Raw genomic sequence first — 23,544 nt, 5'->3', positions numbered from 1 at the left:
AGTACTCCAGATGACGCCGCACCAAAGTCGAATAGAGAGAAACGATCATGTCCCTCGCTCTGCTGACAATGCCCCTACTTATACAGCCCAAAATGCCTTTAGCCTTCTTGGCAACAAGGGCACGCTGTTGACTCATATCCAGCTTCTTGTCCACTGTAACCCCTTGGTCCTTTTCTGCAGAACTGCTGCCTAGCCATTCGATCCCTAGTCTGTAGCGGTGCATGGAATTCTTCCGTCCTAAGTGCAGGAATCTCCACTGGTCCTTGTTGATCCTCATCAGATTTCTTTTGGCCCAATCCTCTAATTTGTCTAGGTCCCTCTGTATCCTATCCCTACCCTCCAGTGTATTGACCACTCCTCCCAGTTTAGATATGTTGTAACTCCATTGATATACAATGGTTTATCATTATTCAGTGAGAGAAAAGGAAGCTTTTTTCGATACAGCCATGAAAATGATAGTATACTGATATGTCATTTTAGTTCCCATAGTTTTCCTTGTTTCCTGAAGTACAGCTTCTCACTGGAAATACATTTGTGGTTTAGTGCTAACATGTTCTCAGTACAGTGCAGAAAGGGATGCTAGTTTAGTGACACATGACCTGAGAAGAGGTTTAAAATCCAGCAGCTCTAATTCTGGCTCTGACACTGATGCTTTCCATGGTCTTGGGAAAATCACTTAACCCTGTCTTCCTCCACTTCTCATTGTATAAAAAGGGGGCTGATAATTAGGGATGGGTACATGAGTTTCCTCTAATTTCAAATATTGTGCCTTCAAAGTAAGGAATGGGCAGTGAACCTTTTGAGGTTTGTGTTCAGTTTGTTTTGCCAGTTCCATTCTGCTGCCGCCAGCCTCAGTTCTGAGCCTAGAGTACTGCTCCTAGCTCAGGCGGGGCACTCTACCTCCTCCCAATCGTGCAAGTAGAGTGGGAGAGAGAAGAGGCTTCTACCCCTGAAAAGAGGGAAGGGATGAAGTTTTCCTTTCTGTGGCTCCAATGGAGAATAGGAATGGAATAAAAAACAATCTGTTGCCTCCATACTAAAGTGAAGTAGAGGTGAAGACTCTTTGCTCCTTTCCTTGATTCAAGGGAAGGGGTGAATATATAGGTACCCTCCCCATCCCCACAACTCCTCCCTTCACACCTTGATTGTCCCAACAGATCGTCTCTTCTCTTCTACAGATTTCGTCTGTGTAAAGGCGGCTAGTGACCTACCCTTACCTTTCCGTCATCTTCTGGAGGCAACAGTCTACCTCTTCCCCAGTATTCTGCATTGGGCAAGGCAATAAGGACACTCAGTGTTAGAAGGATAGTGTACTAAGCTCTAATATATGAGGAGCCAACCTGTGGCCATTGCAGATTACAGTATTATGTTATGGCTCTGTGCTTTGTAAAGATTTTATTTGAAAAGTCTCGGCTGAACCACAAGGTCAGGAGTGTTGTATGGGATTATAGTGCTTTTAGGCCAGTAAATCACACAAACAGTGAATAAATATTAATCAGATTCAAACCTGAAGATCTAGCAAAGGCACAGAGAAGCTGTTGTTGAAAGAAGAAAGATTGATTGTTCAGAAAGATTGAGTAGAATGGCTGCTAGAAACTTTCCAGTCCTAATGGGTTAAAGGGAGATTGCTGTTATCTCGATAGTTTCATTTAAGTCAGAAGATTACAGAAAATTGCAGCTGAACTAGAAAAGAAAGATCCTAAAATAAGGATTGATTCTTTTAATTGAGTGAGAGTAAAAGACTGCTGCTGGAGTTACCAGCATCTCCCACTGGCTGATGCAGAAAAGCAAGATAATAGATCCTTGATGCTCTGTAGAAGCATTTTCAGCCACTCAGGACTGTTATATTTAAAGATTTAATACAAAAGACAGGTTTCAGAGTAGCAGCCGTGTTTCTTTCCACAAAAAGAAAAGGAGGACTTGTGGCACCTTAGAGACTAACAAATTGATTTGAGCATAAGCTTTCGTGAACTACAGCTCACTTCATCGGATACATTCAGTGGAAAATAAGCTTTCGTGAGCTACAGCTCACTTCATCGGATGCATTCAGTGGTTTTCCACTGAATGCATCCGATGAAGTGAGCTGTAGCTCACGAAAGCTTATGCTCTAATAAATTTGTTAGTCTCTAAGATGCCACAAGTACTCCTTTTCTTTTATACAAAAGACAGGACACTTAGATCTCAGGTCAGTAGGTCACAAAACTGAGACAGGGCATAGCCACATGAGAATTTGGGACTTTGCATAATAAGCTTATATAGCCTGGGCATCACAGATACAGGTACCAGAGCTAAGATGTTAAAAGATCCTAAACTAGATATGTTATGAGCGATGTACAGAGATAGTGAAATTGCACAGATGTAGCTGAGAAAATTAAATACAGGCCATACTGAGGTAAACTTTATGGGGAAAAAACTCAGCTGAACAAGAAAGAAAGGCTGAGAGTTATAAACAACTACAACACTACAGAGAGAGCACAACACACGGACTGTCTGCTGCTGCTATTGTGCTAGCAGACATTCTGGGGTCAGCAAGAAGTGTCCACCTTCTGAAGAGATCTGTAGAAAATAAAAGGAAAAAACATATTTTTGCAAAGCTTGCAGGCAGCAAAAGCGGCAAAATAAGACACATATGGCAGAATACAAAGAGGAGAGCATATCTGATGAATCCATATTCAGCATTAGATATCTTGTAGGTGCAGTTAAGACTAAAGTAAAACAGTGGTTTATATTACTGAATGTGTGCACTGGTAAGGACGTGGGTAATGAAACCATGTGCCAAATGTGCTGTGGATCCACATGCAAACTAATAATCTACATGGATTATTTTAAATAAGACGAGGGGAATCTGGCTTTACAATATAGTGGAGTCAAGATACCATTATATGATGATTCTAAAATGAAGGCCTTAGGTCAGGAGTGGACAAACTTTTTGGCCTGAGGGCTACATCAGGGAATAGAAATCGTATGGCAGGCCATGAACGCTCACAAAATTCGGGTTAGGGTGCAGGAGGGGGTGAGGGCTCTGTTTGGGGGTGCGGGCTCTGGGGTGGGTCTGGGGATGAGGAGTGTGAGGTGTAGGAGGGTGCTCTGGGCTGGGACCAAGGGGTTCAGAGGGCGGGAGGAGGATCAGGGCTGGGGCAAGGGGTTGGGGCATGGGGAGAGGCTCAGGTGCAGGCTCCAAGTGATGCTTACCTCAAGCGGCTCTTGGAAGCAGTGGCATGTCCCTTCTCCGGCTCCTATGCATGGAGCGGCCCCCGACCCTGCTAGAGCATCGGAGCGGGGCGATGCAGCTACTTCCAGGAGCTGTGTGGTGCGGCCCCCAACCCTGCACCCCGGAGTAGGGCCATGCTGTGGCGCCCTGGCACCCCAGTGGGAGCGCCAGAACAGGGCCAAGCAGCATGGTGTGGCCCCTGACCCGGCGCCCCCGGCTGGAGCGCCAGAGCGGAGCAAGCCCCAGACCCCGCTCCCCAGTGGGAGCTTGCGGGCTGGCTTAAAACGGCCCACCCCTGCCTTAGGTAAATGCACCCTGAGCTACATTTATAAGAATGAATTATGATTTAAACTTTCAAGTAGTGAAAGGGGTGAAGGAGCCTTTTCTCTTAGTAACCATGGCAAAAGGCTCAGAGTGAATCAATAAAAATGGACACTGTATCCAAAGATGATACCAAAAGATAATGGCTGGCAATGGGGATCTGTTTCATGTACTTGGTTGCCTGCTAGGAAAGTACTATTTGAGATGGACCGAAAGTCAAGGAAGCAAAATTACCAGTACTGTTAAAAACACAGCTCAGAGTAAAAACAATCTCAAACTGAAAATGAAATTAGGACTTTGGCTGTTCTCTAGATAGGGCATCTGCTCACAGATGAAGCTGCACATCTAACTCGTGAGAAATTCTAGGAATACCTGGGAGAAAAAATGTCAAGCAATAAAACACTTTATGGAATTTGTGAATACCTTACAAAATTTCTGCCCCACCCCTCTGATGTGTATAAGTAACAGACAAGGATCCTGTCTGGAAATGACAAAGCAATTAAACAGGTAAAAGAATTTGTCAGCCAGTACCCAGTACTTAAGTGCAAAGATGTACTTGGGTGCATACTTAGGGGATGCTCCCATTCAGCGCAATGCAAAGGAAAAGGAACTAGGTGCAGCCTTACTACAGGAAAGGCCTCCAAGCAGCTTTTATGTCAAGCTCACTTTTGCTTACACAGCAACAGTATGCAGAGAGTGAAAAGAAGGGAGAGATTCATTCAGTACCTGCATGGTGGAGATGTGATCAGTGATGATGATGCAGACCATAAGCCTCCAGAAAACTGCTTTCATAAACCTTTTCTATTACCACAAATGCCTTCCATGTGGATTCATAGAAGAAATATAATTTGAAGTTATATTATGGTAAAGGATCAGAAATACACAAAGTAGATTTCCTATCTAGAGCAGCACTACCTCAGACATACGCTATATTTGAAACACTTGATCATAAGACATTAAAAAAAGATAGCTTTTGCTATCGAACTCGAGGAAATTAACTATGCTAAATTGCTTTGTAACTGGATCAGCATCTAGCCCAGATAGAACAGCCTGAACAGCAAGATTAACTACTGAAGCCAGTGAAAACAACAGGTCTGTGTGGAAAATGTGGAAGCTGAGCAATAGTGCATACAGTACAAAACAGAATTATATGCATATGAACCAGAGTTGCTATACCCAACATTATAAGACCTGAGACATTGGCAAGAATCCATGCTAGCACACAGAAACATGTCGTCACAAAGCCAGAATTACTGTTCATTAGACATACGTTGTTATAATTATTTATATTATAGTAGTGCCCAGAGACCTGAATCAGGATTGGACTTCCGTTGTGCTTCAGTCCTCACTATTGTGCGGATTAATCGGTTGACATTAGTAACATGATGTGAAGATGAAAAGTGTTATAGAAATGCTCAACAAAATTAATAGTAATAGTTGTAACAACAAGCTCTGATAACTCTCATGAACATATCACTGACCCAAATTTAACCTATGCTACTACATGAAAACATATTTCCTAAATAGTTGTATGCATGGTGTTCTATTTTGCATTTGTAAAGGACTTCTAGAAAAAAAATGCAGCCACTGACTATGGATCTGATCCTGCAAACATATGTCTGTAAAAGAAGTTATGCTCATGAGTAGGATTACTCATGAGTGTAAAGTTACTCATGTGTCCACATCTTTGCAGAATTGGATCTTAGAATCATTAGGTTATAGAAAGAGAAGCAGCAGCCGGTCCACACTGTTGATCAACTCATGAGCCTTTTCATGCTGCCTGCATCTTTTCATCTATTTTTCCACTGTGTAAGTTAATGGAATGTTTCTTATTTGGTTGGTGACTTTCAGATAATAAGTATCCTACATTTTAGGGCAAAATCCTTCTGTGACATGCCACATTGAATCATGTGTCATGTCAGTAATGTTGAATGTCAAGCTGAGATAACCATCAACCTGAGAAATTGGGAAAATTCAGTTTTCTAACAGGAGGTCTGAAAACATTGAGGTTCAAATTCTGGCCTCATGTGCATAGATAACTCCACATGAAGTCAATAGGACTTGTTTCCATGCATAACTGGGGCAGAACTTGTCTCTTAAAACAGGAACCAGTGTTACCTCTCCCAGGATTGTACCATATTAACTATATGTTTAATCTGTGGTAAACAATTAGGAAAATTTGGTTTCCTATCAGCAGCCTAGCATACTGTCAAATGTTACTAGGCAAAAAAAGCATCTGTTATGGGGTCATTAGGTTTGTCTCATTTTTGGTGAAGTAAAAGCAACCTTGAACTTTGCTCTTTTTTGCCAAAAGCAAGTAGGTCTTGCTCATGTTTGTTCTCTAGAGCCAAAATACAAATCTTAGCAGCATTGCTAGAACTCATGATTAAATCAGTTTCTACATTTGTACATGCATTCTTATTCAAATTGTGTGTGTGTGGGGGGGGGCGGAAGGCGCTGCATTTGTGCCTGTATGAGAGTTTATTGGGCAGTGAGGGCATTGTTGATATCTGTATGCTGTGTGCTAGAAATCTGAGACTAGAATCTGAAGGTGGCCTACATTTTTAGCTGTTTAACTTAATTAAAAGTAGCAGGTAGCCTTCACTTCTGGATAACAAGAAGTAGAGAACATTCTATTTATTAATTTTGGTGGAATTTCTTGTGCCTATTGATATGGCAACCAGCTTTAAGTACAAACAATACACAAACCAAACAAAACTAAAAAACCCACATAAATTATATCTGCTACCCATAGCACATGGTGGTACCACCTGTCACCTGATCCTGCACATCCTTATATGAAAATTTTTACTCACAAAGGTAGTAGATATGCCCCAAATATTAAACCTAAAGTAGCCTAAATTAATAGGCAAAGTAAACTAAGCCAAAACCAAAAAGTCAATCAAATCCCACCCTAAATAATGATCTGAAGCTCCTCAGGGCAAGTTGGTCTCTAGTGGGCCAGCCAGGAGGAATGAATTCCAAAGGCAGGGCCTTAAACTGAGAATGGCCTGTCACCAACAACACAGCTGCATTGTTATGACAGGTTATAGAGTGAGCTGTGATCCCTCAAATAGTGAAGCCCCAATCCATTCAGGGCTTTAAAGATCACAACCAGCAAGAAGTGAAAAGGGGAGTGAGTGCAGGGATGTGAGCACCAGCCTTACAAGCTCACAGTAGCTTTCCCAATTTAAGTAACAAGTAGGCAGCTACACTCTTTTGTCACTGAAGCTTATGGATAGTCTTCAAATGTAGCCTAACAGAATGTTCTAGTTGTGTACTCTTGAGGAGACAAAGTGCCTACTTATCCATCATAATGTGAGCATTAAAGAGATGTGGTTGCAGCTACCTGGCCCACCACTGATTATACCCAAGAATCCAGCAGCATTAATGCCTTCCATCAGAGCCCCAGTGTAACAGGGTCTGACCTGAACTGGCATCAAGCCCTGACACTGTCTCAGATTTGTTTTCTTGAGCTTCTTAGCAACTGCCCCCAGACCCTTATGAGTCACATACACTTCTGAGGATCTGGTTTATTGAAGCACAGATTGCATATCAGCTTATAGGACGTCTTTCCCCAACTTAACATTAATTTGGTTCCTTGCTGAGCTCAACAGTTCTTTCCCAAAACACAGATCTTGCTCCCTGGAGTTTCCTCAAACTTCTTAAGGCTTCTGCCCCTCATTGCAAAACTCTACTCAAGTCTTTCTGTCTGGCTACCGTAGAAAACCCTTTTCCGGAGTTCTCTCTGACCCTACAGCTCCTGAAAGGGCATTCCTACTCCCTGCAAGTCTCTTTCCTTTCTCTACTGATGGAACAGACTCCTTTTTGTAGAAAGTTCCACCTCCAGCCTGCTACCAAGTGAATCTGGTCACTTGACTCAGCCACCAGGCCAAGCCCATATCCATCATCTGGGGTGTGATCGCTCGACATACGTGGGGGTTGCTGAGCTTCCGAAACGGGCCAGCACACACTGGGGTACCTAGACTGTGGTCTGCTTTGGCGAAATCAATCACATGTCATCAGTAATTGGTGCTGACACCACAACCGCCTACTCTTCTAGATGCTTCCCCTGCCAATGAGCAGCGTTTCCATCTTGTTAGGATTGAGTCATTTCCCTTTCTTGGTCATGTGCTGGGAACATAGTGAAAGTGTTGCATTTGGATAAGGAGACATTGAGTTGACTGTAGCCTGCGAATGACATTAAAGCCCCAAACATGTAATAATCTCCCTACTGTACATACATGCTCAGTGAGCAGGGGGCGTGAGAAGGTGGTTAATAGGATCTATTGATCTATCTCTTTACATTTCTGACACATTTAAGGTGATGCATTATTTTGAAGCTGCCTTTTCAAAATAGTATGTGTCCAAAGATGTTTTAAATATTAAACAATTCACCAGACTTTGCAATGCAGGAATTATATGGCATGAAAAGTAAATGTTTTACATTTGAAACGCGGTCTGTATGTTTAAAATACATCTTCTTTTATGCCATTCATTATTTATTTCAAAGCTGAACAAACTTCCTATATTTAAATGTATGGAACCATGTATTAAATAAATGTACACTAGAGATCATAAAAATAACCTGCCATCTGTGAAGGCAAAATGTTTTTCTTTCCTTTGCACAAATAATTTTTGAGACACAGCTATGTATGTATTCATTGATCTGTAAAGTTCTAAAGGATTTCTTTCCCAAAGAGGATGTCCCAAAAGAGTATTCCTTATAAATGTGCAATAGACAGACCCCAAGTTTTGTCCTGAATACTTTCAATGGCTTTGGTAAATCTAGATACCTGATCACCAACTGTAGCTGGACCTCACAGCTTTCACTGACTTAGTAATTTTAATGCTGTAGCCAAGTACTTTGAGGGGTGTCAGTACTATAAAATGTAGATCCAGAACTTTTTTCCTGATTGAGCCTGGATTCATCAAGATATATGCTAGGAGTTGTCTCAGTAAGAACTCAGTGCAGTTTCCATTAACGATTGTGAAAAGATTTCCATTGATTTAAGTGAAAGTTGGATTGAGCTCTAGTAGTCCACCTGACACTACTGATGAGTGGGAGCAGGAGGGGGACCTAACTGTCTGAATTATGGGGGATGTAATTTTTTACTGTTATTTCTGACTTGACTTAACTAGATTAAATAGACAGTAGATTCCTACCTGACTATACCTAGAACCAACAGCTCCGTGATTTGGCATAATCCAGATTTTGTTTTGCCAAACATCATTTAAACTGGTAGCATGTTCCTGATGTTTCCTTTCTGATTTGGTGTGCATGCTACAGGATCTGATATTTTTCTTGAAGCTTGTCTCTAGGTCCCGCCAAATACAGGTGTTTTCTTACTAACAAGTATTGAATTTCAATATCTACCAATAGGACTCCATGCTGAAACATGAGTAGTCCTTGCATAAGTAGTTCCATCAAAGTCAATGGGGCTACTTGCATGAGTAGGGATTGCTCATGTGAATAAGGGGTGTGGGATTAGGCCTCAGTATTTCATTAGAATATAGTAGTGCCTTTGTAAGGATCTTGCTTTGATCAAATAAGATATGTGCATATTATCACTGAAATATCTGGATCTGGGATTGTTTGACCTTTATTCATGCTCTGTTAAGCTTGTTGTGCAGAGTGGTAGATGATTAGACTTTGATACAGGACAAAGTCAAAGAAGTATGTTACAGTTTCACTGTTGTGGCAGTTTACACTGATAAAATGATTGATTGAACTAGGCTGATGGGTATTTAATAATGCCACACATCACGTAGATGAACTAAACTCATTCCCAAAAATTCTCATGAGTCACAGCTTTATTATTCTTCAAAAAAATGTAGTGAGGATGGAGGGGGAAATTACTCAATAAAGTCTGATATGAAAGTCAATACAATGAAAACATAATTACTATAGCCAATAAGAACTGAGTTCAGATTTGTAAGGCAAAGTACAGTCTGAAAAGGTTTATGGCTGCAGTTTTAGGTGTTTTATGGAAATAGCATGACTACTGTACGTTGATGCGTCAGTCACTTTGAAGGTTATAAGATATTCTGATATTAATGCATTAGTGAGTTTTATGCTGAAATTAAAATAAATGAACAGAAACATAGCATCATATCTGAGTTGGCGCCTATCCTGCAAACCCTTACTCATGCAATTAGTTTGATTAGACCAGATTATTCTCTCGCTTAAACCAGTTTAACTCAATTGACTTCAGCAGAGTTACTTCTGATTTACTTTGGTGCAAACGAGAAGAGACTTTTGCCTGGTGGGACTGCTCAGGCGGGCGAGTGAGTGTGTTCAGGATTGGCCCATGTTATTAAACATTTTGTGGTCAATTTTCAAAGGAAATTAATGCCTGTTTTTCCCCCATGAATCTGTTTTATTAAAACATAAAACCTATTTAATAACTTATCTTTATACGATTGGCATGATTGAAATAACAGTGATTAAGGTCACCTTGTAAAGTCACATTATTTTCCAGAATTATAATAATATATTGATGAGAGTCCAAATTAATCCCTCCACCATCAGCAGTGCTTAGGGTTTGGCATAGTCATAAAATATGGAATATGTCAGTGATGTAAGGTACTTAAATGAACATTCATGGTACAGTATGTATATTCCTTTTCTTTTCTTTCATTCTCCTTTTGCATTTCTCCACTAAACCAACATGAAATAGGGGTAGAAGTCGGTAATAACAGCAATGAAGATTATTCTAAGGAAGACATATATCAGCTTTTAAATTACCAACTGGCGAGTTAGAAAAGAAAAGAGAAGAAGGTTAGAACAAAAGCTGCAGTTGTGTGAACCTCTTGAAATGTTAAAGAGATTTGTTTCCTGCCCAACAGCTTTTTTTAGAGAAACAAACATTATCATTTTTCCCTACAGCTTCTTTTTAGGTCCAAACAGCATTTGTTGTCACTTGAACTTGCATGGATAACGATTACAAAACTTTCTTTATATCACTACAGATGTCAGAGGTAAAGTCTATTTATTTTGTGGAAAAGGATTAAAGTATTTACTGAACTTATTTTGTAGTTCCGATGGAAATGCAATGAGGTAAATAGTTGGGTTCAACAAAGAGGGAGATGAATAATCAGTTTAAGAGTACATTGTTTTATTTGACAGGGACATTAACTTACCTAAAGGTCAATCCCTCCCTTCATAAAACTCTCATTAATGGTCTATAATTGTGTTTTCATTTTGTGGGATGGTTAGGCTGGCTATGCTGCATGATAACATTAACATGGAAATCTGAAAATGATCTTGTTTAATGCTAAGACATCTGCTGAAGAACTGAAAAAAAATCCTGTATCTGTGTTTCTTAAATTTTGAGTCATTTATTTTTAACATATTATTAAAATCATAACCTCTCTTTCAGTCCTTGAAAGGAAATAGATGGAGGAGGGGTGTTCTTTATGGACTTCAAAAGGCAGAATTCAAGTTTCTTTTAATTTGGAGTATTTGAATGATCAACATGATGGCCAAATATCACTTTGAATTCATTAGGAATTCTGTTGGTTTGGTCCTTTAAAATGCCAACAACTTGATGTTTTTACTCACTGTTTATTCAGTCCTTGACTCCAGTTAGGGCCAATTTTGAGGTCCTTACTCAGTTTTTACTTGGGCCTGTAATGCACAGCCCTGCATTGAAGTGGTGTGGTGTCACATTGCTTCTAGGGAAACATTAGTAGGCATTCTTCCTCAGATGTTCAGAAAGAGTCCCTTGGCTCTTCCTCCCCCTCCCTGAAATGCAGCACACCCCCATTTCCCACGCTGTGATAGAGGGAGGTGAGGCCATGAGCCCATTCTGTCCCATGCTTCTTCTTTTTTTGGGGTGCTGAAGGGACTGCAGTTTTCGGTAGCTCTTATGGGAGTCTCACTGGGAAGGCTCCTTGGGCCATTCTTTTCATTGCACATTCATGTAAAGGACAAATATATAAAGCTAACCCTTAGCTTCCATTTAGTCTTTAATCAGGCAATCTCCTATTACCATTATTGGAAGTTTCCCTGGATACGGTGCTCAAGATTTGACCTACTATGAATATTATTTTCTTCAAAACATTCCAAGAGAAGTATCACTGGATACAATTAAATGTTGTCAATTAAAATCTCTAAGTAGTTTTATTTAAAACAACCAGCTAACCACTCCCTCCTCTCCAACCTCATTTATAAGGAGAGAACAACTTCAGATTGAAATCCGCAGGATTTAAATAAATATATAATCCAAAAAAGCTGCCACAATCCTCTTTTGAAGGATTGTTCAGCCTGTTTAGGAGGGTGCTTTTAATGAATAATTCTTTGTGATTAAACCCATATGAATATGAAACTATTGATGCATTTCTGATCTTTTTAAAGGTCATCCTTCTTTTAAAAGATTACAGTGTTCCCTGAAAATTCTGACCTCTTTTATCATTGAATCTTTTCTCATTTTTCCAAAGACTGTTCACTTAAGGTTGTACTAGTGGAAAGTAAGACCTCACTCTTAAGTATCAAAACATTTTATTTCTTTTGATGATACGAAAGCATTACATGTTGCTAAATGTTTCTCAGCACTTCTCTTTTCATCGTGTAGTTTCAAATGTTGAATATGGTTTCCATGGTAGCACTGATGTACAAGAGACCCACTAGACAGAAGTTCATTTGCAATATTTCTTTCAGTGCATAACTGTGCATTCTTTTTGTATTTGCATCATCTATTGATCCATAAATGTTTGTCCTGTGTATCCTGAGCTTTTTCAAGGTAGTTAATCAATTATTCGTCTGCTTCATAGCCTAGAGGAAAGCTGATACATCTTTATATTGGTAAATATATTTTGGAATATGACCTACATTGGGAGCAGATTAGAGAAACTTTGATTATATAGGTGGTATACAAAATGCAGTATGTAATCTCATGTAAATAATTTTCATTATAAATTTTTTTTATTTTAGAAGTTCTTTAAAACTGTATATTCTCTAACATGCTATATCCACACTCTAATTACATTTTTGTGCTGAAATTTTTAAAGCTTCTTAATGGATTTAAATGTTCAATTCCTATTAACCATAAAACAGTGACTTTGAAAATCTCAGCCTTGATATTGAAATAGAACAGATGCAAAGAAGGCAAGTTGCAGTTGCAGTTATTGTTGCTCATTTTGTCCTGTTAACAAAGGCACATATAACAAGTTAAATGTCTAGAGAGTTTATTTTGGATTTCCTATTGAAGCACTTAACATACTAAGGTTTTTGTGGGATTTTTAAAGGAAAATGCAGCAGTATGTAAACAATAGTAATAACATTCTTATGCGAAAGAACATAATGCAGAGCTATTTTATGTTAATAGCTCAGTTTTTCATTTTAGACATCCACTGATTGAAAAACAAAATTGTACCTTTCCAGTTCAATATAAGTGCACAGGCAAAATTTCTCCATGCAAACAGCTGAAATACAGTGGAAAATTGCCCAAGGCTGCAAAGGAAGTCAGTAGTGGCATACATTACTTCAATAAGGTGTTATATTTTCTCTGTTTAAAAAAAAAAAAAGAAGAGAGGGAATTTCAAGGATAAAGGACGTGCTATGTTTTGGGGGTAAAGCTGATTTATTTGAAACAGAAATAATGATCTTCCTATTGTAACAGGAGGACGCAGTAATTAATCTTCCTTGTTTTATTCATGCACAAGTAATTCAGAAGAGAATCACCAACCTGTCTGTGTTACTAGTTGGCTGAACTCCTTTGTCTTGAGGACCAGGTTCTTTTCAGAAACTGATCAAGAAAACTCACTCACAACAATGCATTTTCTATCTGAGGGGCAGTTAATTAGCTTTTATTTTTGTCTGGAATTAGAGTTATGACCGTCCCTAATTTCAGCCTATGAGACCGAGAAAAAATGGTTTAAGGGAACACAAACCATTATAGATATCTAAAACTCTGGTTCCCAAACTGCGGTACAAGCCCTCATGGGGGAATGTGAGACTGCTCTGGGGGCTAAGGAGGGGGGAAGTTACCACTATGCTGCTCAGCCTTGTCTTCACTGAAAAAAAAGGTGTATTTTTTGCCTGTCAGTAATGTGTGTGAGCTGTCTTGAGGTAAAAACACGGTGAAGACAAGGCACTTCCGTTTCACCATGAGGTAGACGAAGCAATGTCAGCCCCAGGTGATGGTATAGGCCTGCCCTTAGTGAGTTTCTGTCAGGATAAAACTAAAATGCCTCATCTTCAGCTGCGTTTTCACTTTGGGGTAGCTCACACTCAATAGTCACCCTGAGGTAAAAAGCACACCTCTTTTAGCAGTGAAGACGCGACCTCAGACTACAGCATAACTGATGAAAAAACAGAGGGAGATTCTCCACTCCAAGAACTGCCACTCTCTCCACTCCTGTCTCTGACAGGCCACTAGATTTGGGGGGGTGAGGGTGGGTTGAACAGCAGGAGAGGGTCAGACAGTGCTAAGCACCCATGCTTTGAAAATCAGATACCTTTAAGGTGTCTCAGATTGGGCACACACAAACTGAGGAACCCAAAATCACTCGCCACTTTTGAAAATCTTGGCCTTTATTTTTCCATTTATTTATTTTATTTTATGTTCTCATATATTGGCATTTTGTGGGGATGGAGGAAGGGCTCATTTCCATAGTATCTGCATACTTCAGAAAGGAGTTTCCAGGAATGCCACTGAAGTCATACTCTGATCTTTGGCAGATATTGAGCTGTTATTCTGAGGAATGTCACCACCGTTCAGAGGTACAGATTTGGCAATGTTGTGTAAACGTATTTGTTCCCTGGAGTACTGGAGTACTAGCCTGGAGTACTAGCCTGGAGTACTAGCCTGAAGGGAAAACAAAGGGAATAGGGGAGAGATATGCATTGGCATCTGAGAATACCAGTTAAGCCCAACTATTAGGCCTGGACTATACTACAAAGTTAGATAGACATAAGCCGTCTTTTGTCGACCTAGTTGCACGTGTCTGTACTTAAATTTGTCTCCCACCAATGTAAGTGCCCCGTTACAGTAACACCCTCTATCCAAGCAGTGTGGAGCCATGGTCAATGTACTGAGGTCAACGTAGCAAGAGTGTAGACACTGTGTTTCTTAGGACCGTTAGGATCAATCTAACAGCTGTCCCACAATGCCCAATACTGACTGTTCTGGTTACAATTGTGAACTCTACTTCCCCAGGGTCCTGGAGACTGGAAAGCTCCCCTCCCCTTTAAAGCCCTGTGAATTTTTGAAATAACTTTTCCTGATTGTCTGACTTGGTGAGCACACCTAGCAGCTAGCTCTTCATTGTTGTGTGCTACTACCCAGCTCACCATGCCAGCTACTCGCTCCAGATATGCGCCAGCTTGGAGTAAACAGGAGGTATTGGATCTCCTGGGCCTGAGGAGAGAAGAGGCTGTGAAAGCACAGCTACGGACCAGCAAAAGAAACATGGCTATCTACGAGCAGGTTGCGTGGGGGATGCAGGAAAAAGGGTATGACAGGGAACAGCAGCCATGCCACATGAAAACAAAGAAACTGTGTTAAGCGTATCAGAAGGCCAAGGAGGCAAACAGTCGATCTGGTGCTGAGCAACAGACCTGCCGCTTTTACAAAAAGCTGCACGCCATACTTGGCAGAGACCACACTGCCACCCTGCAGATCACCATGGATACCTCTGAGGAGCTGGAGTCACAGGCCAATGGTGTGAACAGTGAGGAGGAGGATGGGGAAATACATGACCGGGGGGTCCAGCAACGCCACAAGCTAGGACCTGTTTGAGACTCCGCTGCAGACCAGTCGAGCATGGGTGAGCCTGATGCAGGGAAAGCATCCTCAGGTAAGCATATAAATTTATTTCCCATTATAGTGATGGTGCCCCCATGTTGACAGGACACAACTATCAAGTTTTCATTGAAGTACACTTTTCAAAAAGTACAACAAAGAGAGGCAGCGTTGTTATCTGCTTTTCATTCCCCTGTGGAGTTAGGCAAGGGGGAGCCATGCGGAGCAGTTTGTTTATGTACACAGCGCTGTCCCTTGAATCCTCCTGGGAGATCTCAATGAAACTTTCATGGAGGTACTCAGCAATCCTTTCCCAAAGGTTTCTAGGGATGACAACCTTATTTTTCCCGCCATTGTAGGACACTTTCCCATGCTAGTCAGAGATAACTTCAGCAGGCACTATTGCAGTAGACAAACTAGCAGCATATGGACCCAGGCAGCTTTTGGATGCCAGTAGCAGCTGTGCTCTCTCTGCCTTTGTTACCCTCCTATGGAAAATGGTGCCAGTATTCAGTGTCATTGCCCTGTACTCATAGTTTTATGCAACTAAGCAATTCCCTCATCCCTGGTGGGCCACACTCAGTGAGTGGCACAATGCATAAGCATGCTGAAGCAAAAGTGTCAATAGACATGTCTTGTTTAAAATCTCAGGGGAGCAAGGAAGGGAGTTTTGAATCTTCACTTTTGCTTTCCATTGTGACTATATTGACAATGGTTTACCTCTGTGTGTTTTATCTGCAGCTGCTGCCTTTGAAGCCTTGAAGGGTCTCCCCTCCACAGCCATGGAATGCCTGAGCTAGATAAGGAGGAGAATGAAGAGGACTCAGGATGACATGTTCAGTGAGATGTTGCAAGCCAGTGCGGCATCGGACCATGAGCAAAGGGCCTGGAGGGTGAATACTGCAGACAGCCTGGAGAAGAAAAGAGTGGACAGGAGAAAGGCCCAGGAGTCCCAGCAGGAAGAGAAGGAGATACACCAGGACATAATGGAGCTTCTCTGGCAGCAAACAGAGATGCTGTAGACTCTTGTGGACCTATGGGTGGACTCTTGTGGGCTAACCTCTCTTTGCAATCCACAAAGAAGAACTCCATTACAGTACCTCCCAATTTCCCCCCTCCCCAAACATTCCATGTAGCATCAGAGGCCGCATCCCTACCCACACCAGTCCACCCCTGGGCACAATAAGGACAGTCACAGCTTCACATACACTGACCCGAGAGAGCCATGGTTGCTGTATATGTAGGTAAAAGTAGACATGAATGTTCTTTGCCCTTGTTAAGTTCTGGTCCATTAATGTATTAAGTGTTTACTGTATTTGCATTTAAATTTCACTGATTTTTCTTTGCATTGATTTTGTTACTGAATAAAATTCTGTTATTGGGAAAATAATTTTTATTCGTTCATAATATATGCTGCAGAGTGCCTCGAAGTTCTGAAAGCAAACGATTACTTGTTACTGCACAGTATGACACAACTCATAGGATCAGTGACAAACACAGTGTGATAATCATAACTGTACAGCAAGCACCACAAAATTCCTAAAGGTCCCAAAAACAGCAGGTCCAGGTAGAGAACAGTACTCCGCAATCCATTACTGTGGCTCACTGTCAATGTGCTTTTTCACAGCCTCCCTGAGCCGTATAGCTCCACATTGAGCTCTTATAATAGCCTTTGTGTCTAGCCGTTCAAAGTTAGCAGACAGCCACTTCTGCTCTCCACCCTGGCTGCTACTGTTCGCCCTCTGCCTCACCGATTTTATGCAGGACAGAGCAGGCAGCTATAACCCTTGGTATGTTTTTTTCACTGAGATCCACTGTCATGAGTAAACAATACCAGTGTCCCTTCAATCTACCAAAAGTTCATTCTACTCTCATTCTGCACCAGCTGAGCTAGTAGTTAAATCGTTCCTTGTTGCTCTCAAGGTGGCCTGTGTATGGCTTCATGAGCCACAGGAGCAAGGAATAGGCTCGATCCCTCAGGATCACTACTGGCATTTCAACATTGCCAATGGTAATCCACCAGTTAGGAAAAAAAGTCCCTTCTTATAGCATTCCAAACAGTCCTGTGTTCTTAAAGATGCGAGTATTATGCATCTTCCGGGACAAGCCAACACTGTTAATGAAGCGTCCCCAGTGATCCACCTGTGCTTGCATATCCATAGAAAAGTAGTCCTTTCTGTTGATGGACTCTGTAGCAAGATGGTCTGGCGCCAAAATAAGGATATGCATGGCATCTATCGCTCCACCGCAGTTTGGGAACCCCATTGCTGCAAATCTATCCACTACATCCTGCACATTGCCAAAAGTTACAATCCTGTTTATGAGGAGATGATTAATGACCCTGCATATTTGCATGACAATGGTCCCCACACTGCATTTTCCAACTCCAAAATGATTTCCACTGACTAGCAGCAATCTGGCGTTGCAAGTTTCTACAGTGTGATCACCAATTGCTTCTCCACTGACAGTGCAGCTCTCATTTTGATGTCCCTGCGCTGGAGGACTGGACAAGCTTGGCACACAGACCCAGGAATGTGACCTTGCACATCCCTAAGTTCTGATGCCACTGCTCATCATCGCAAGCGTGTGTTACCATGCGATCCCACCAGTCGGTGCTTGTTTTTCAGGTCCAGAAGCAGTGCTCCATCATCTGCCGCTGCTTCTTGAACTCCACCAACAACATTGAATTGGTTCTCACTGTGTCCCACAGCAATCTGTCCTCCAAGAAATCATCATGTTCCCCGCTCATTCAGTTCTTCTTACAGCTCTGCAAATACCGGAGGATCTTGCTTCCTGTGCTTGCAAAACTTAGGACAATAGTGCAGAGCTGTTCAGGCTCCATACTTTTGTCAGAGATGATGGACAGTGAGGAGGGCTGTGCAGGTTCGTGGGATTTTTTTTTAAAGGCATGAAAACTATGGGATATAGATGACATTATGGGATGGAAACTGTTGCAAGCTATGAAGCTGAACCCTTGTTCTCAGTCAACCCTGCACGACTTATTTCAGTTCCAACATGTATTGCCAAAACTTCCCAAAAGTGTGTGCTGGACAGTGGCAGGTTGCACATGCACAAGCGATATGCTAACTGCAGTGGCTTTATGCCGATGTAACTTGTCGACCAAAGCTTGTAGTGTATTCATGGCCTTAAATGAAAAGGCAAAATAGCAGCCTCTGCCTCTTTTAAACATACTGACTGCCACAATGGCTTTAACTTGCTGCTTCAGTGCAGGACAAGACCAGAGCACCCAGCAATGTCAGTAACAGGGTAGTTTTGTTGTTGTTTTAATCATGGCTGACAGAAATAATCCGAAAAACTCATTTACTCCTCAGGAGCAGGGAGCTGGGCTGCAAAACCAATGGGAGTGGCAGGGAGCTGACATATTTGGAAAGAAGTCTGCTCGTCATTGTTGGCATTTCAGCTTGAGTAGTTTCCTGCAGCTGTGATCTTCTCTGTCTCTTCTATTTAAGTTCTTTACTAATTGGCCAGCTTTTTGGTGCCTGAAACTGTACAAAACTGAAAGCAAGTCACTCTTTAACCTTACCGTGCTGAAGCATGTAAGGGGAAATGATATGAGGCCTAATACCTTGTAGAATGTTTACTAAATAACACATCATGGGTGAGATTCCCCTTTCTCAGCACAACACGAGAGTAAATGGGCTTTGTTTGAAGAAGTAGGTTGGGGATTTGGGTAATTAATCCATATCTTACTCTACAGTCAAATTTCCTGGCAGCTCCACAGCCCGCTGAGGGCTGCTGTTCCTGCCCTGGTCTGGTGGATCCACCACTGTGCAGAACTATCGGTAACATCGCACCAAGGTGATAGAAGGCAAGAAGCACAGAGCCTACTTTTGGCACTGGAGAAGCGGCTACAGTGTGATTCACTATTGAAGAGTGGTTTGTAGGAAAGAAACACCCTCCTGCATGGTCTGCCTGCTTGGAATGTGAGCTGGAGACAGGATTTACGCCTTGGGCAGTTCATACCTCTCCATTGCTATGTGGCTGGATTGTGCAAATTGTACGTGCCACTGAGTCAGTAGCACTGCAGAGCTTCACTCCCCCCTAGGAGAGCTAAGGACAAAGTCAGGACCTGCATGATATGCAAGTTCCCCAGTACACAGGGAGAGGGCAAAGGCTGCACTGTTGTTTAGCATTGTGAAGCCTGTTTTCTCTTGGTGAGTTCAGCCTGTGGAGGGGCCAGTGTGGGAGGAACTCCTCCATGCCTCCTTATGTATAATTTATATAATATACAATTATAATTAAAAATTACTACAAAATCTTCAAAAAGTTGAAATCAAAAGAATATGTTGTAAATGACCAGAATGTTCCTTCAAAGAATTTTGAAATTTTCAATTTTGGCTCTGATTTGGAACAAAGCTAAATTTCAAAATCCTCAAATCCTTTGTGAAAGAGAACTTCCATCCTCTGCACAGACCTAGTGATTTGTGTGCCCACGGCTGCACAGAGGTAGCAGTTACTGCACTCCCCTGGTTGCAGGGACTGCCAGGTGTCTCCCTTACTGAGGCAGAATTTGTAGGGTGGAGAATCCTCCCTTCCCTCCCAATTCCCCTGCAAGGGCCAGGGAAACTCTGAATGTCTGTCTACAGATTCAGGTAGTCTACTGCGTATCACAGATCCCATTCGGCTCACGGTCAGAAGGTTATGTTTGCAACCAGAAGGAGTAGAAACTTCTAGTCTAAATCAAACTTTAAATTCTATGGAAACTGATGGATAAATCCCTTCCCACCAGGGAAGGTTTCCTATTTCCCATTATCAAATGGGCAAGTAATTTTGTGAGCCCTGCTGACGTGCTGCTATACAGGATCAATGGAAATGTTCAGTTGTTGCTGCAACCAGCTCTACAGAACAGCCTGGTGAATGTATGTAATGTATTCAATATGGAATTTATCATCCGTCAGAAGCTTTCTGAGGACACTCCAAGGTTCAGTGAGGTAGAGGAACTGAGTCACTGTATCTGTATCCTGAGTTATCCTTATGCTACTTTCAGAGTTAAAGCTGCCTTAGGGAAAATATATTTCAAGAACTAAACCAGAAGTTTTGCTGTTGTTTCACAGTAATGATGGTGTGTTGGTTAATTTCTTCAAAGTTAACTCAAATTCTTATCTGTAATAAAGCAGGCAAGACATCCTAATCATAGTAGGGATGCATGTGTTTGTTTGCACATACATGTGGTTCTCTATGGTCCAAGGATTTTGAGGGTCTAAGTAAATTCCCATTAAGTTAAAGGAGGGTAATAAATTTTTTAGTACACTACTGCTTTACTATGAGAAAGCACTGGCTCTCACTGAATAGGAATCAAATTCCATTTCCAAGATTTGGGCTTCTTTGATCCCACTAGTATTTATTAACCTAATCCAGTGTTTCTCAAATGCAGCCAGCATGATGACATGCGGCCACCAGGGGCTTTTCTTGCAGCCACAGCCTCCTGGGTGATGATTGTGGGGGTGGGGGAGCAGTGGCCCCTCACTCAGGGCCTCTAGCAGGAGTTGAGCCTTGGCCCCTCTGGAGAAACAAACACTGGAGGAGCAAGCAGCCAGTGAGTTCCACACATTCCTGGGGTGGTGGGGTCAGGCTTCAGCCCAGGGGTGGCGGGCAGCTCCTCCCCCAAATAAATATGACAGAATTCTGCGTCTGCAGTTCTGTGCAATGGTGAAATACAGACCTACTTGCTTTGTGACTGCAGTGTGTGTGTGTGTGTGTGTGTATAAACAAGGAGTTACAGTAGAGGCTCATTAATCCATACTAATGAGAGGGAGGCTATAGAAGATTAAAGTTGTGTTTAATGTTGTGGTTTAGTGAATATGCAAAAAATGCAATTAAAGCAACAAACAAACAAGAAATCCCCAGGCTCCTGCATCAAACATACTGCAGAACCTCATAAATCTTCATAAATGGGCCGAGACCTTGCGTAAACTGGTAAAGTTTGAATGCTGCCAATGCTGGGGTGAGGACTAGATCTGGCACCACTGATTAGTTTAAAGCACCCTAGCCTTGTTTCTGGCATTGTGAGCTCCAGCACAGGGGCTAGGAGGTGATGAAGTGTTCTGCATTGTCCTGTAGGCAGCACAGAGCCAGAGACTTTAGTCTTCATGAATCCTAAAAACAGATCCTTGGACCCCTATTGTGTTTTCCTGCCAGTTCTCCTAGAACTTTGCTTTAAGGTTGAACACTTGAGTTATTTCCTGTATACTTGTCTTTATTAGGGGCTATTAATTCAAAACACAGAATCCTTGAGGTTAGATAGCTATTCTTCCACCATCTTTTGTGATTTCATTCAGATTTGTTTTCAAAACTAAGCCAGATTTTCTTTCTAAGGTCATTTGAGTGTTTACAATTTTAATAAATGTTGTTAAAAATAAGCAAAAAAAGGAGATCTGAACACTCTGTTAATTTAAATAAAGGATCTTCCTCTAAGATTTACAACTATTATGGTATTTTATTGAAGGCCAAATTTTAAAATGCTTAGGAGAAGCATTTTCCCTAGGCCAAAGATGTTGAGTGTGTGTGGATGTATATGAGTAATGTCTTAAAAATCTGGCTATCCATTATAACACAGGTGTTAATGATTTAAAATTTGTTACTACAAAGATTAGTGCTGGGTAAAACCAACAACATTGCCAGACTATACTGAAGTGATGGAGACAAAGTAATTTGAATTCTGTTATTTAGAAGTTGCCCATTTTGACTTCTCATAACTTGAATAAGCACTTCTAGTAATTGATTAAGAGTTCTGACGTTACTCTTCCCTTTCCCCCCCCAAAATCATATATTTATATTCCTTTGTGAATGGTATGATGCTTAGAACTTTTTTGGGGTAAGTTAATGACATAAATAACCTATTGTGCATTTTATAGTACATTTCCTTGAGCAAACTAGATGGAATGCTTTTTAATATAGCTATTTGATGATTTTTATACTTGCCATGTGAAGACAGTCTGGATATAGATTGATATAGAATTACTTAAAATGCTGCATATAAATTAAACATTAAAAAAGGTAGATACAGACAGGCTAAGCAGCTCAATTATAATAGTTGGTTTTGCAGTTGCTGCCTCAAGGACACTCCATCCATTTCATATCCTATGTCCTTCTTTTGAAAGATGATCACTGGGGTTCAAGTAACGTTTCAGCACAGCAGGAAATTGCATAATTTATAGTCCTTTAAAAAATGAAAAACTGAAAACTGCTTTTCATAAATTAAATCTCTCTCTCTCTCTTTTCCTCCCCTGTCTCTTCCTCCCAACAGATTGGAGCACTGAAGGATTACTACCACTTCTATCATAGTAAAACAATTAAAAGGTCAGTTCTCTCAAGTAGAGGTACCCACAGCTTCATTTCAATGGAACCAAAGGTAAGAAAATCCAGCTAGGCAAGCATCTGAGGCAAAAGCTTCTGCATTTTTAATTTGAAACGTCATATCAGGAAACATTTGCCTGGATGGCAGCTAGCATTACAAGAGTGGATATACTATCTGTTCACCAAGGTACATTAAGATGAAACAAAGACAAATACCATATTATTAACTGATGTGCTATCCTCAGAACATAATGTTCACCGTTGTTCCTGGGGGAGATGTACTATAAGAATTTTGTTAATGTACTAATCTTTATGTCATGCCTTGCAAGTTTAAACTCCCAAGAATAACCTTAAAAAGAACAGGAGTACTTGTGGCACCTTAGAGACTAACAAATTTATTTGAGCATAAGCTTTCGTGAGCTACAGCTCACTTCATCACTTAATAACCTTAACAGACTGCTGTTTTCTTGTCGGCTGCCTTTGCGAATGAAAATGTGCAAAGTAGGATGATATCCCCATGGTTTGGTGGTATTTGTTGGCTTTTTATGGTCATTTAGTGAAGTAGGGGAATTAAGATTTGCACACTCTTTTCCATGTTCCTTTTAATTAATCCTTATTCCTTATTTTATATTAAAGGACCTTTTTTATTTGAAATGTGGCATCTCACCCTGCATCACATATTTAGTCTTAGCAAATTTTTGATGTTGGGTAACTGAGGGCATTGGGTAATACTGGCCATTCTATTATAGCATTGCACAATATTTTATCTTATAATTGTGGCTGAGAAAGCATTTTTATTGCAAGCCCCTAATTTCAGTTGTTTTGTAACTTCTCCCCCAAACAACCTTGGAGTTGGAATTTCTTATGTGTTTCCTCAACCAAGAAATGAATGTTTTTGAAAAGTTTGAGGAAAAATCATTAAGCTTTTTATTTTATTCAAGTGTGAAA

General features: G+C 41.1%; 1 protein-coding gene across 2 annotated transcripts in view; it reads left to right on the top strand.

Annotated features, from left to right (window-relative positions):
* The window catches only part of PCSK5 (proprotein convertase subtilisin/kexin type 5), a 299,090-nt gene that overhangs the window by 7,842 nt on the left and 267,704 nt on the right, over nt 1-23,544 (top strand). For both annotated transcript variants that reach the window (XM_077816394.1, XM_077816397.1), the window contains exon 2: nt 22,547-22,651. In XM_077816394.1, coding sequence (XP_077672520.1) covers nt 22,547-22,651 — 105 coding nt within the window. The remainder of the gene's footprint in view (nt 1-22,546; nt 22,652-23,544) is intronic.

This window comes from Eretmochelys imbricata, chromosome 5 (genome assembly GCF_965152235.1).
Source record: "Eretmochelys imbricata isolate rEreImb1 chromosome 5, rEreImb1.hap1, whole genome shotgun sequence".
Classification (NCBI taxonomy): domain Eukaryota; kingdom Metazoa; phylum Chordata; order Testudines; family Cheloniidae; genus Eretmochelys; species Eretmochelys imbricata.
This window is presented reverse-complemented; position numbering and strand designations above follow the sequence as displayed.